The following is a 13,511-nucleotide window of genomic DNA, read 5'->3' on the forward strand; positions in this document are numbered from 1 at the left end:
TCCCCAATAGTTATATGTAGGAAGTAGTTGTTATTGCCATATAACCCCAATTTCAATTTCTCTCTCTTGTCTTCAAAACTATTTTGCACCCGCTTTCTAAAATCTTCTCTTGAAATCGAGACCCAAGGTTTGTATTCACATTACCTGACCGCAGGTAACTTAACTCGAAGTAGGCTTGACCCATTCAATGCTAAGAGTGGGTGCCTCACAATCGCCAAATCTCCTGTCTAAAAATCGTGATTGTGACACGTGGCGTGTCTTTTAAGAAAATTAATGAGCTTAAATAAATTTGACCAAAATACTACACTCCTCACCAAAAAAAAATATATTCATACATATATCATATCATTAAAAAAAAAAAATAATAACTAAAAAAAAAAAAGCACTTTTCTTTTCTCCATTCACTTTTTCGATAAATATTATCTTAATTTAATGAAATAAAATTGGCAAAATCTAAATTTTTTCATTTTTTTATTATTAAGATTTATCATATAGATATGTCAAAAGCATATTTGATATACTATATATTAGATTATTGATGTACCAAGTTCTTAATGGTTTGTTTCAAAATATTCTTAAAATGGTTTAATTTCAATCCAAAACAAGTGATACCCTCACAATTGGTAAATTTACGAACCCAAACGTGAAAGTAATAAAAAAAAAAAACACATTTAAAGGGAACTAATCTCACTTTACCTTCGTGTGCTCGTGTCTAACTTACTTTCAAATGCTTCTAAAGTTCATCCCAACTCAATTTCTAAATTGTTTAGAAACCAGTGTTTCGTTATGGAGTGAACCGTTCATTAATTTCAAATGTCATTTCGATCAGTGAAAATATCGATACAATGAAATGGTATACAATAATGGAAGGCTGAAACAATGGTACTTTTCAAGATTCACCTAACAATTTTGAAATTGATTGGATAAAAGCGCGCAATCAAAACGAGATCAATGGCATTAAGAAACCAAGGCAATTTCCTTTTGGACTTCACTCCACTTCACTCCATATATAACATACCAGCTCCCAAGACCATTTGCCTAAGAAACTTGCTAAGGTGAAAAAAGAAGTACCGGGGGACTAACCAAAGAGCCAAAACGTTACCGAAAGCATCCACGGCCTGCGCGTTCAAGGGCGGTGTTGGCTATTTCTAATCTATCTTTACTGATGAAAATAGGTAGTGAACAAAGTAGAAGGACGTCAAGAAGCCGATGGTGCCAGTTGACAACATGATTGCCGTTGCCATGATCAATGAATAACCAAGATAAAGAATGGCTGATACTGGGCCGCTCAAACTCTGCAGCTCAAAGACTAAGTAGTGGATGGAATATAAGAACACGTAAAGAGCAACGGAACCAGAAGCAAAGAAAGCCTTCCACCACCACCGCCAATCTTCCACACACACATGCATGTAGGTAAGGACGAGTGATACCTCAGCACACACAATAACCAGCAAAGATAAGACTATCAGTAGGAAGCCAAAAACATAATAGAACCTTCCAAGCCAGATACTAGAAAGGATAAAGAAGAGTTCGATGAAAAGGGTTCCAAAGGGAAGGGTCCCAGCTCCAAGAATGAGAAGCCAAGATGGGTACTTTTGTGCAGGAATTTCCCTCGGAATTTGGTTGGTTCTTGCAGGAAATTGAATTTCCACTGCTCGTGTGCCAAAGAACCCTCCCAGCAGGGTGAGTGGCACAGATATGCAAAACCAGAGAGCCAAGAGTTCGAAATATAGTGAGATGGGAATGGCACCCGTACTCTTGCTGCTCCAAAGTATGAAGTTCAGTATTGTAAGAATGACGAAGACAATCCCAGGAAAGAAGCAAGCAATTGACCAGGAAACCGACCGCCACCCTTCCGATGTTCCTTTAATGGTTCTCCATGCACGTACGCCGACATAACCCGCAATAATCCCAAGGAAAAGATAAAGAATAATCATCCCTGTCAGTAGCATTCCTCTTGAAGCTGGTGACATGAAGCCAAAGGCTGTACAAACAACAGTAACAACTGCCATCCCCAAGATTTGAACGCCATCACCAACCATCACACAAAGGAGCTTCGAACAATCAGGTTCCCTGAACACATCTCCCACCACAAGTTTCCATCCAGAGAGCTCCTCATTCATCTGCGCTTGAGATTCTTTATCCAACTCCTCATACCTTGTCAAATCTCTTCTCACAGTCCTTAAGAATATGACAAAAACTATACTAGCTAAGAAGAAGATTACCATTAGAGAATTTAAAATAGAGAACCAGTGTACTTTGGAACCCTCCATTCTCAAATACGCATCCCATCTCGACGGCCACCGTATTTCACTTTTGACAAACTGCACCTCATAAGTGAATGATACTTGCTCTTTCTCCCTGATAATCTGGGACTTATCAAGTTCTGTCGGACAGTCTATATGTGTGATATTCTCAAACATTTTATACTTTTTCATAGTTTCAGGATCAAATTTATGTTTAACACTACAAGGTGCAACCTGAAATCCAACAATCTCGAATCCAGAAGACTTCTTCTGCTCAGTTCGCGAAATCACACCCATACCTTCTTCCCCAGTGCCAATTATTTCCACACCACTCCCCTCGTACTCATGAACTAAGACTGTGAACTTTAGGTGATTAATGATATAATCATCCTCACTGTTTGATGGTGTATACCCAACTGGAAACCCAGTCCACTGGATTTTAACCCCATTTTGTTGGGTAAATCTCATGGCTGGTAAATTATCCAGTATCATGTTTACCTGATAGAGATCACGGGTTCTCTGTTTCAAAAGCTTCACTTGAACCTCACTCAAAGGCTGGGTAGTACAAAGGTAGACTGTTTCATTTACATTCATGCGAAAACGATAAGGAGAGTTATCGATCTGATCACCCATAAGCAGCTCCCCAAGATTCTCTGCACTTTTCTTGACACCATCCGGTGGTTTGCAGTAGGGGAGACTATAGTAATTGAAGGGAAGCTCGGTTTCAATGGAAGTCAAGGAATTAACCTTAGCAAATATAGGATCTCCAGGGGAGTAAACTTTCATGTAGCTTCCGGGAAGATAGAAGGCATCGCAACGATAGGCAAGAAGTACCAGAAACACGAGGAAACCCCAACAGATTGAGGGCTTCCTCGAACTGGAAGAGGCCATTGGAAACTGAAAGAAATGCGGCAATCTCTAACTTAAAAGAACCATTCGCTAGAAGAAGAAAAAAAATGATAGCAATTTAAATCATAAAACAAAAACAAGAGTGCAGCGAGATCTATAAAAAGGAAAAGACATTTCTAGCTACACCTTCTACACTGAGAATCAGCGAAATTAATTAGAGAACGCATAAGATCTGAGTTATTTAGAGGTTGCATGGAAGAAACAAAAGAGATTCTACGCAAATCTTTCTCAAATAACGAACAAAAACAATCTCAAAAACAAGCTTGGAAAGGACGAAATCCGACTCAATTCAATTTCCACAAGCAGCGATGAAATGAAAATTATAATCAATTACAGAAAAACACATGCCTAAGATCCATAACTTGGAAACATGCACCAAAAATTGGGCAAAAATCTTGAGATTTAGGTCGAGAACTTACCACAGACAGGGTGCGAGATACTCAGGAAGCGCCACGGACGACACAGTGTGAGAATTTTGCTGGCGGTTCTTGATATTGCGTTGTACTGGGACTTATCATTCGTTTGCTCAAAATCTTAAAACATAGATATATTCTTTTGCTAAAATAAATTATTTAAAAATAAATAAAAGAGGAGGATTAGAGTTTTTTTTTTTTTTTTTTTTTTTTTTTTTTTTTTTTTTTTTTTTTTTTTTTTTTTTTTTTTTTTTTTTTTTGTAATCATATTTTTTAGAAAACAATGTTATTAAAGTAAATTGGAAGATTTTAAATTGAATGAAGCGAAAATAATTATGCAAATATTTGATTAATAAGCTAATAAAATATACCTAAAATGTCTTAAATTTTTGTCAAATTTTTTTAAAATTAAATTAAATTAAATTAAATAAATATATTAAAATTCCAACCATTTGTTTAATTCATACCAGTTAGGATCAGATACTATAGCTTCAATATATTAATTATGAACAAATTAGTATTGGGACTTTCGGAGGATCGTTTTAGCTCTATACGAAATTCTTGATTAATAATAAGAGAAATTAAATTTTCTCGGTGAATTGTGCATGTTGTTAGTCTTCCTTCCTTCAACCTCTTGCCCCCCTTCCCACAAGCAACTACAAAATTTAACTCTGAGATCTCATAGGTTGGAGAGAATAACGAAACATTTTTTTAGAAGGGTTTGAAAGCCTCTCACGCAACGATTTTTAAAACCGTGAGACTGACGACGATATGTAATGAGTCAAAACAGATAATATCTAATAGTAGTGGGCTTGAGCTATTACATAAATACAAATTTTTTTTAATATAAATTTTAACGACAAAACCCTTCAAGAAAGTCGAACTTTTAAAGTTGAAATGAAACTTTTCAAATTCGAGAGTATAAGTAAACGTAATTCTCTCTATTCGTCTGAAATAATTAAATAAATAATTCTGAATTTATGTTCAACCTAGATAATATAATCCTATCGTGAGGATGTGTTGTTAAAACACCATCACTAGCTCAATAGAGTCAACTTCAATAATTAAAAGATTATATACGGTAAAAAATAAAAATATCTAAATATTTTTTAAATAAATCATCTAAATTATATTATAAATATTCATTCCAAGCAAGGCCAGTACAGTAATTTCACACAAGTATATTGTAATATTTTTTTAATTGGTTTTAGAAAATAAAAAATGTCAAACTTTATATAAGTCTAGGTACCAAATTAAAATTAAATCATAATAAATGAATAATTTAATATTTAACGAAATAATTTGGAAAGTAGTAAAAGCATTAACCAATAGCTTATAAAAAAACTATTTTCAATTACAGTTACAAAAATGTTTTTTAAATAATATTAATTAACATTAATTTAGAACCACAAATTCTTTGCCCCGAACAAAATAATAATAATAATAATAATAATAATAAATAAATAAATAAATAAATTCCGTCGCTTAATAATAGCCATTGGTTTGGCAGAGATGAGGATTGCGGGGCCCACTGAAACCCTAGTTTGTTTGCTTGCGTGTACACAACAAAAACATTTAATTTAATTAAAAACCAAAAATATAATTGTGGTAAATTAATAATTATTTTTCCAGTTTCTAGAACAAATTAAAAATAACAAAAATTGAAAACTAATTATTTTTTTTTCATTGTTTTTAAATAAACATTTGATTTCTTATTTAAATTTCAAAAAAAAAAAAATTCAAGACTTTATTTAGATTTTAAAAATAGTTTTAGACAATTAAAAAAAATTATAAATTGCTACTTTTAGTATTATTTTCTCTATATAAGTTATTTTACAAATATTTCTTTGATATATATATATATATATATTATTATTATTATTATTATTTTTTAATATATCTCAAAATAAAATAAAAGAAAATAATATTTAAAAAGAAAAAGAAAAAAAGAAAGTGTTACAAGCGATTGGGATAGGTGATAGAGGAAGAGAAGGCGATTTATTATCTTCATATCTACAAAGTTCTGACCTCTCTCGACTTTTTCTTGGATTGAGTTGCTTGCAGGCTTCGGGGTCTGGTTGAGGTTCAATCTCGGAATCTCCATCGTAGCCGTGTTTGAAGTTTTCCAGTTCAAAGGGTCTTTGATTGCTTCCCAACTTCTTTTTCGTCTTTGATTCTTTTCTTCTGCTCCATTTCTAGTATTCTGTGCCAAAATCATAGTTTCCAGATTCTGTTGGTTTAACCGTTCTGTCATTTTTTTTTTTGATTCAGTTCAGTTGCTCCAATGGCTTCCAGTTCGACGAAGGATGTTGCTGCTGGTAAATTCCTAATTTCATTTGTAGTAATTCCATCTATCAATTACTCATAGTTTGCATCCTAGATTGTGGGACTTTTTCTTTTCGGGAGAGGAGGATTTGTGGGGTTTTTTTTTTTTTTTTTTTTTCCTCTCTCTCTTCATTTTCACATGAAATAAAGGATTCTTCTTCTGTTCAAGTTCCTTCTTAGATTTAGGCTTTAGTTTTGAGTGGCTAAAAATGCATATCAAATGAAGAGCATTTGATGGTTTCTAGGAATTTTGCTTCCTGATTAATTAGCCTCTCAATTGGATGTTAACTTTGATGAAGCTAAAAATTTGAGTGGAATTAGCGTATTGTGGTTTAAGTTGTGAGGCTGCTTGTTCTGCGGAGGTAATGGATCATTTGATAGGCACAATGCAACTTGGGTTCAACTCCCTGTAGGACCTCATCTCTTTAAGCGTGCAAAGACGAAAATATTTGCTGGTTTGTCCACCCTTTTTTATCTAAATGATTTTTTCTGGCAGGACAAGGATATTAGCCTAGGTTCAAAAGAGCACGAGGGTATTGATGAGTGGAAAGATCAGAGTGTAGAGGAGGTTTTCTATTGATGTTAAGGAGCATATACTGCTGTATAGAAATAATTGGGATACAGAAAGCTAACCATGAGTTTTATGTTCTATATCGAAAGAAAACTTTGGCGTGTAAACTATCTTGGCGCTGCTTCCCCCTACATTCGTCTTCTTAATATCAATAATCCCATTTTAAAAGTAAAATCGTGTCTTGAGCTATCCAATTTTCAAGCTTTAAGATTACATAATTTACTAACTCAACATAAAGTCAATATACAGGGAAATTAAAGAAAAACTGATACATCTCAGTAATATTATGATGTAAAACACTTTTTCCCATTTCTTCTTCCTTTTAAATAATTGTAATTTCTTATGAACTCTTCTCTTTTGTTTAGTTTCTTTCTGATAATTCATTATCCATTTATAGACGAGAAGACAGCACCGTCAGATAGCAAAAATACCAAAAGTGAAACATCTGCTGCAGAGCAGCAGCCAGATAATCCAAAATCTCCCTCAGCCTCACCTCATGGAGGGGAGTTTCCTCCAAATCCTTTTGACTTCTCAGCAATGACTGGTTTGCTTAACGTATGCCATCTTCAATAGTTAAGGTCATTATGTTGAGTATATACATGTACTTAACGTATGCCATCTTCAATAGACCCGAATCTATGTTGAAAGGTCACTTGTAGGTATATGTATGAGTATATACATATACTTGGAGTTTCAATAGTTAATTAATTGGTACATGCATTCTTAGTTACATGTGTTAGGCTTATACATGAATCATATTTAATAATTAGGTGTATGGTCTTGGTATTTCAATTCAATTTTAGTGGCCAACTTCTGAAACATGATAAGGGAAGTTGTTGTCATCGAGAACCATTTGTTTCCCAGAGAAAAAGAAGACTGAACTCATACTCTGTCAATTTTCTTTCCACGCATAGAAATATAAAAGAAAGGAACATTTTTTTTTCCTTGCAGGATCCTAGCATTCAAGAATTAGCTTCTCAAATAGCAAAAGATCCTGCATTCAACCAGATGGCGTCTCAACTTCAGAAGACTTTTCAAGGTGCTTCTGCTCAACCGGGTATTCCTCAGTTTGATACACAACAGTACTATTCTACCATGCAGCAGGTCATGCAGAATCCTCAATTTATGACAATGGCTGAGCGCCTTGGCAATGCACTAATGCAGGTATTTGTTGTCAATTGAATTGAAATACTCTCCTGTTGTTCTCCATTCTCTGTTACAAGAGCATGTCAACAAAACAATATGATTTGATTTTATGATTTTCCAGGATCCATCTATGTCTAGCATGCTGGAAACTTTTGCAAATCCATCAAATAAGGACCAGCTTGAGGAACGCATGGCACAAATCAAGGAAGATCCAACTTTGAAGCCTATTTTAGATGAAATAGAGACTGGTGGTCCAGCTGCCATGATGAGGTTATGGTTTCTATAGTTAATTATTTCCAATCCTGCATCAATTTTTGGAACAAATTAGTCTACTAAGAAAGAAAATTTTTAGTTCATCAAACTGCTAGTGTTGGTGACAGAGAGAAAATTTGCAGACCCTTCTGTTAAAGAAAGAAAATTTGCATTCTTAGGTACTGGAATGACAGAGATGTCTTGAAAAAATTGGGCGAAGCAATGGGTTTTGCAGTTCATGGAGATGCTGCAAATGCTGAAAGTTCGGTTGCAGATGATTCAGAAGAAGTGGGAAATGATGATGAATCTTTAGTTCATCAAACTGCTAGTGTTGGTGATGCCGAGGTACTTGATTGTTCATCACAATTTTTATCCTCAAGGTCCCCTTCATTATGTTCATTTGAAAGAACTATTGCAATCTAATCATCAGATGCAGACTCACTTATAGAGGCATATTATACTAGGAGTTGTCTTAATTAGTGTAACATCACCATATTTCGCAATGTTTGCATTTTAATCTATGTTGTTTGGTTGTCATGTTTTTCTCTGCTGTTTTGTTTATGTTGTTTATTCTTAATTTAATTATTAAAATAACTTGTACACACGATTCAAAGAGTATAAATATCTTCTAATACTATTGGTAATTTCATGAGAATAGTTGAGATGCATGGAAGCTAATCAACATCCACAGTGCGAGCGTGTTTCTTTACCTGTAGATATGGAATTGTTAATCTACTGAGATTAAAAGTAAATATAGGGTGATATCATGGGATGGCACAATGTCCTTAGATGACGTAATGTAAGAAACCCATGGGGAGCTATTTCTTCCTATCATAATTAGATATAGGGTTATATCTATAATCTATAGTTTGCTGCCTGTCCTTCCCATGTGGCAATACTGCGGCTTATCATTTTTATCTTCAATCTGTTTAAAAAAAGTTTAGAAATTCTGTTGGGGATTATTCAATCAATAAATACAAATGCTGACAAAAACCATTTTTTATTTATTTATAGAATTCCATAAAGATGTTCAAATTTTATTTATAGTAAAACAAATTAATTCATTATCACTTGATAGTCTTTTCTGTTCACCTTAGATCAATTTATATTATTAAAATTTAAAAAAAAATTATGATTATTGATTTGCCTCAACGAAATTAGCTCATCTTATTTCATTTTTCAGTGAAAATGTTTCTCCTAAAAAAAATTGTTATCAATTTGTCTATCTACAAATTAGAATGAAATAATTTGGAGTTTGTTTCATGACGAAGAATGATGGACAAGAACAAGGTGATACCCAAGGGATCAGAAATAATGTGCCTAATCCAGGTCTTATTTTTGTTTTTGTAAGGGCTTAAAAAATGCACTAGCAGCTGGTGGGAACAAGGACGAAGAAGATTCAGAGGGAAGGACCGCATTGCATTTTGCATGTGGGTATGGCGAGGTATGATTGCTTCTTGTGGGAAATTTTTTTCAAACCTTTTTGTTATTTTCACTACGTTTCAAATACTTATGTTGAGTACATTTTCCTAGTAGTACTGTTAAATTGATGATAAAAGCTGATGAACTCACTTGAACATGATCTGTTCTATAGGTTGTAGGAATATGTCCTTAAGTTCTGGGGAAATTGATAATGAAAACTGGGAAATCCGTCTTCTTGGAAAATGCTATGATTTTATGGTGTTTTTATACATATTAGGGTGTAACATTGTCAAACATACAGCTGGGCTTTTTGCTAAATTGGTTGTGTACTTTTGAACTGAGGAGATATGACCAATCTTCAACGTCCCCCTCCCCTCCAAAAAAAAAAAAAAAAACAGGTGAAATGCGCTCAGATCCTTCTTGAAGCTGGAGTGAAGGTGGATGCACTGGATAAGAATAAGAACACTGCACTTCATTATGCAGCTGGTTATGGCAGGAAGGAGTGTGTTGCACTATTACTTGAGAATGGCGCTGCAGTGTAAACAAACAGCCTTAGAAAGACATTACTCCATTTAATACTCTTTTCCTTCACAATTTCACTATTCTCTCTTTCTCTGCGTGCAGCACTCTCCAAAACCTGGATGGAAAGACTCCCATAGACGTAGCCAAGCTAAACAACCAACATGAGGTGCTAAAATTGCTCGAGAAGGATGTTTTCCTGTAAACTTTGAAGCCACCGGAAATATTTCCTGCCACAGTTCAAGCACGCCACGGGCTTTCGAGTGTTGCTAGATTTTCTACCTTCGAAACAGTTACGACTTACTTTAAATAATGTGATTTTTATTAGAATGCTACAGTCAGTGAGACAAAATTGTTCTATTATGAGGTGTAGAGTGTGAGCCTTTTGTTATTCGCATTGTGCCTGGGATCATGTACTGTCTTGCTACTTGACAAAGAGTATCCTATGTTCAATTCTTTCTCTTGTTTTAATAATATCCAAAGTCAAATTTGCAAAAGGTGGTAGAGATTTAACTTGCTTGGTGAAAGGAATGCATATGCCAGCGTGCTATCGCTTCAAACAGGTGCTGTAAAATTTTCCATTATGCAGCTCAGATCTGAAATCAGGTGTAGGAAGCCAGGGAAAAAGCTCCCAGTCAGTACTTTCTTTGTTAATGAAGTCGTCTGGTCCTTAGGGTGGGCGCCTAGTCAATTGTATCCATAACATTGAAGTTTATCACATGCCTAGAGGCGAAGTAGAAACTAGAGAGCCAAGTCTCAAGTCATAAAGTAGAAACCATATAAGTTTATAGACGTCTTCAGTTTTAGTCAAGTTTTAAATGATGTACTTAGGCTCTTTATCAAAGTCTGCTTTATTAATGCATGCAGCAACCATGATTGTATTTATGAGCGGCTATAGGAGCTAGCAAAGCTACTTAGGATTTGGGAAGAAACCCAAAATCTTGATAAAGGTGAGAGCCATAGAAGTGTAAAGTTAAAAAAAAAAACTTGTCTCCTTCTTCACTCCACCTTAAAAAGAAAGCCTTATTATGCCTTGAAATTCGAAAACTTACATGGGGATTTGTGGCTTTGTTAAGTTGTTAACGTGCAGGTTGCCCCAAAAAGCAGCAAAATCCAATTGAATTGAAGAAGCTGAAGCCGGGAGGCATTGAGAGTGGACTTTTGATTTTTGCAGCAACAAGTTAGTGGGAAAAAGATTCAAACGACGAGCATTTAAAAACATGGTAAGCTGACCCACGGTAATTAATGAAACTTAATTTTCTTTCTTCTGGCTTTCAACTCTCATTTCATCTAAGTTTAGCCTTTACTAGCAGCCTTTCTTATGAATTTGGGAGCAATATCTTCGAACAAAGACAAATCGCCCAAAAGGAGCAAGTTTTTTGGTCTGGATTTGAAGAAGAAGAAGAAAAGGGTCATGGAGGAGAGAAAGTCCTCTGTATCAGATGTTGGAGCTTGGGGTATGAACATAATCAGCTCAGTGGGAATTATCATGGTCAACAAGCAGCTCATGTCCCAAACTGGCTTCGCCTTTTCCTTTGGTTTGTATCTCTTCTTCACTTTCAGTTTCAAATTTCATTTCCATAATGCACCTCTTTTATTACATCAGTTAGTTGCTTTGATCCAAGGCTTTCTTCTTTTGTTTCAGCTACAACGTTAACTGGATTTCACTTTTCTGTGACTGCGTTGGTGGGCTGGATTTCAAATGCCTCTGGCTATTCTGAATCCAAATCTGTTCCCTTCTGGGAGCTTCTTTGGTTCTCAATTATCGCCAACACGTCGATAACAGCCATGAACTTCAGCCTCATGTTAAACTCTGTTGGATTTTATCAGGTTCAATCCTCGTCTCCTTACCCTTTGTTATCACTCATCATCATCAACGATAACAAAACTTCGTTGCTGCTTCACGTGCTTGTAGATATCAAAGCTAAGCATGATACCTGTGGTGTGTGTCATGGAGTGGATTCTTCATGGAAAACAATACTCTAGGGAAGTGAAGATGGCCGTTGTTGTGGTCGTTGTCGGTGTCGGTGTCTGTACAGTGACTGATGTGAAAGTTAATGCCAAAGGCTTTCTCTGTGCCTTAGTAGCAATCTTATGCACATCACTGCAACAAATTGTAAGCATTATCTTTTCTCCCTTTAAAATCACTTTAGATTCAGTGTTGCACCTAATTCTGAGACATCAAGCTCATCACTTTTACATTGATTAAACAGTCTATAGGTTCATTACAGAAGAAGTACTCAATAGGATCCTTTGAATTACTAAGCAAGACAGCTCCCATCCAAGCACTTTCCCTTCTAACAGTTGGCCCATTCATTGACTACTGCCTTACTAGTAAATCTCTACTGAAATACAACTACGCTTTTAGTGCATTTGTAAGTCGTTATTCGAATCTCGTATTCGTTTTGCTTTTGCTTTCATAATTGAACCAAGGACCAAAAGGGCTCCAACCAACATCTATCCTTAACGAATGTTGCAGTGCTTCATATTACTGTCATGCTCCCTAGCTGTGTTCTGCAACATCAGTCAATATTTATGCATCGGGCGCTTCTCAGCTGTATCGTTCCAGGTTTTAGGCCATATGAAGACGGTATGCGTCCTGATGTTGGGGTGGCTGCTGTTCGATTCAGAGATGACATTGAAAAACATATCAGGGATGGTTCTTGCCATTATTGGGATGGTGGTGTATAGCTGGGCCGTTGAGATTGAGAAGCAAGCCAATGCAATGTCCATCCCTCAGCCAAAGAGCCAACTTTCAGATGAGGAGTTGATGCTGTTGAAGGAGGGGATGGATGACAGTAGTTTGAGAGATGAAGAGCTTGGTCAGCTCCCAAAATGATATGAATCAGTTTCTCTTTTTTTCTGTACTTTTTTTTCCTTTTTGCTCTGCCATTTGTTACCCACCAATGTGGATTTTAAGTCCCCTAAATGGTTATTCTAGATTGTGAAATTTGTATTTGAATAAAAGTATTTGAAATTGTTGTGGAAAGGTAATATAATAGGATATTATCCATACATTGGAAAATTCATGGTATTTAGGGTATGATGATTACATAGGTCGCTGTAAATCATAATATCAATGAATTGGAATCTTCTATGTTGAGCATAAAACTATCATTGCTTTACTTTTAGTTTTACTCAAAAGAGATCATACCAATCGTGATTGATCTTTGATTGCAACTCTCAACAAAGAAGACAAAGTACTACAAAACCTCATCTCAAAATAGTGTTGTAATTACATGGTCACTTCCAACTGTATGTGTAAGATCTTACATTGGTTGGAGAGAAAAACAAAACATTCTTTATCAAGATGTAGAAATCTCTCCCTATTAGACACGTTTTAAAATCGATAGCGATACTTAACGGGACAATATCAACTAATGGTGGGTTTGGGTTGTTACAACTTGTTGCACCCCTTCATTATCTCCTCCTCAAATAATCGATAGCGATACTTAACGGGACAATATCAGCTACTGGTGGACTTGGGTTGTTACAACTTGTTGCACCCTTCATTATCCCCTCCTCAAATTATCTATTCCCCACCTTACACTGAGCTCTACTAGTTATTTTTTATTCGACAAATGAACAATGGTAAAGTTCAAACATATAGTTTTGAATATCACCAGAACGGATGAGATGAATCCTTTTCCTACTTACATAAGTGAAGTTAAGATGTAGAGATACCACTGGTGTCTTTAATCCATTGTT

General features: G+C 35.3%; 3 protein-coding genes across 7 annotated transcripts; 2 read left to right on the forward strand and 1 right to left on the reverse strand.

Annotated features, from left to right (window-relative positions):
* Positions 1-829: 829 nt before the first annotated feature.
* On the reverse strand, positions 830-3,685 carry LOC111483791 (transmembrane 9 superfamily member 12-like). 2 transcript variants are annotated; one of them, XM_023130103.1, is made up of 2 exons: positions 3,575-3,685; positions 830-3,185 (listed from the first exon to the last, which is right to left on the reverse strand). In XM_023130103.1, the coding sequence occupies exon 2, from the start codon at positions 3,135-3,137 to the stop codon at positions 1,149-1,151; it is 1,989 nt and encodes a 662-aa protein (XP_022985871.1). In that variant the 5' UTR covers positions 3,138-3,185; positions 3,575-3,685; the 3' UTR covers positions 830-1,148. The 2 variants fall into 2 exon arrangements, with proteins under 2 accessions (XP_022985871.1, XP_022985872.1); XM_023130104.1 differs by having other exon boundaries at positions 830-3,143; positions 3,575-3,683.
* A 1,878-nt stretch (positions 3,686-5,563) lies between these two features.
* On the forward strand, positions 5,564-10,295 carry LOC111483724 (ankyrin repeat domain-containing protein 2B-like). The gene is made up of 9 exons (XM_023130005.1): positions 5,564-5,705; positions 5,840-5,886; positions 6,862-7,019; positions 7,416-7,628; positions 7,732-7,880; positions 8,042-8,207; positions 9,214-9,306; positions 9,683-9,822; positions 9,909-10,295. Exons 2-9 carry the CDS (start codon positions 5,853-5,855, stop codon positions 10,006-10,008), a joined length of 1,053 nt encoding a protein of 350 aa, XP_022985773.1. The 5' UTR covers positions 5,564-5,705; positions 5,840-5,852; the 3' UTR covers positions 10,009-10,295.
* Positions 10,296-10,403: 108 nt separating this feature from the next.
* On the forward strand, positions 10,404-12,897 carry LOC111483723 (UDP-rhamnose/UDP-galactose transporter 3-like). 4 transcript variants are annotated; one of them, XR_002718411.1, is made up of 7 exons: positions 10,404-11,026; positions 11,104-11,341; positions 11,449-11,633; positions 11,719-11,919; positions 12,017-12,178; positions 12,283-12,782; positions 12,861-12,897. XR_002718411.1 is itself a non-coding variant. In XM_023130002.1 (6 exons), the coding sequence occupies exons 1-6, from the start codon at positions 11,024-11,026 to the stop codon at positions 12,640-12,642; spliced, it is 1,149 nt and encodes a 382-aa protein (XP_022985770.1). In that variant the 5' UTR covers positions 10,404-11,023; the 3' UTR covers positions 12,643-12,788. The 4 variants fall into 4 exon arrangements, 3 of the variants coding, with proteins under 3 accessions (XP_022985770.1, XP_022985772.1, XP_022985771.1); XM_023130002.1 differs by lacking the exon at positions 12,861-12,897 and having other exon boundaries at positions 12,283-12,788; XM_023130004.1 differs by lacking the exon at positions 12,861-12,897 and having other exon boundaries at positions 11,114-11,341; positions 12,283-12,788.
* The last annotated feature ends 614 nt before the right edge of the window (positions 12,898-13,511 follow it).

The sequence above is a fragment of the Cucurbita maxima genome, unplaced genomic scaffold, assembly GCF_002738345.1.
Source record: "Cucurbita maxima cultivar Rimu unplaced genomic scaffold, Cmax_1.0 Cma_Scf00009, whole genome shotgun sequence".
Lineage (NCBI taxonomy): Eukaryota > Viridiplantae > Streptophyta > Magnoliopsida > Cucurbitales > Cucurbitaceae > Cucurbita > Cucurbita maxima.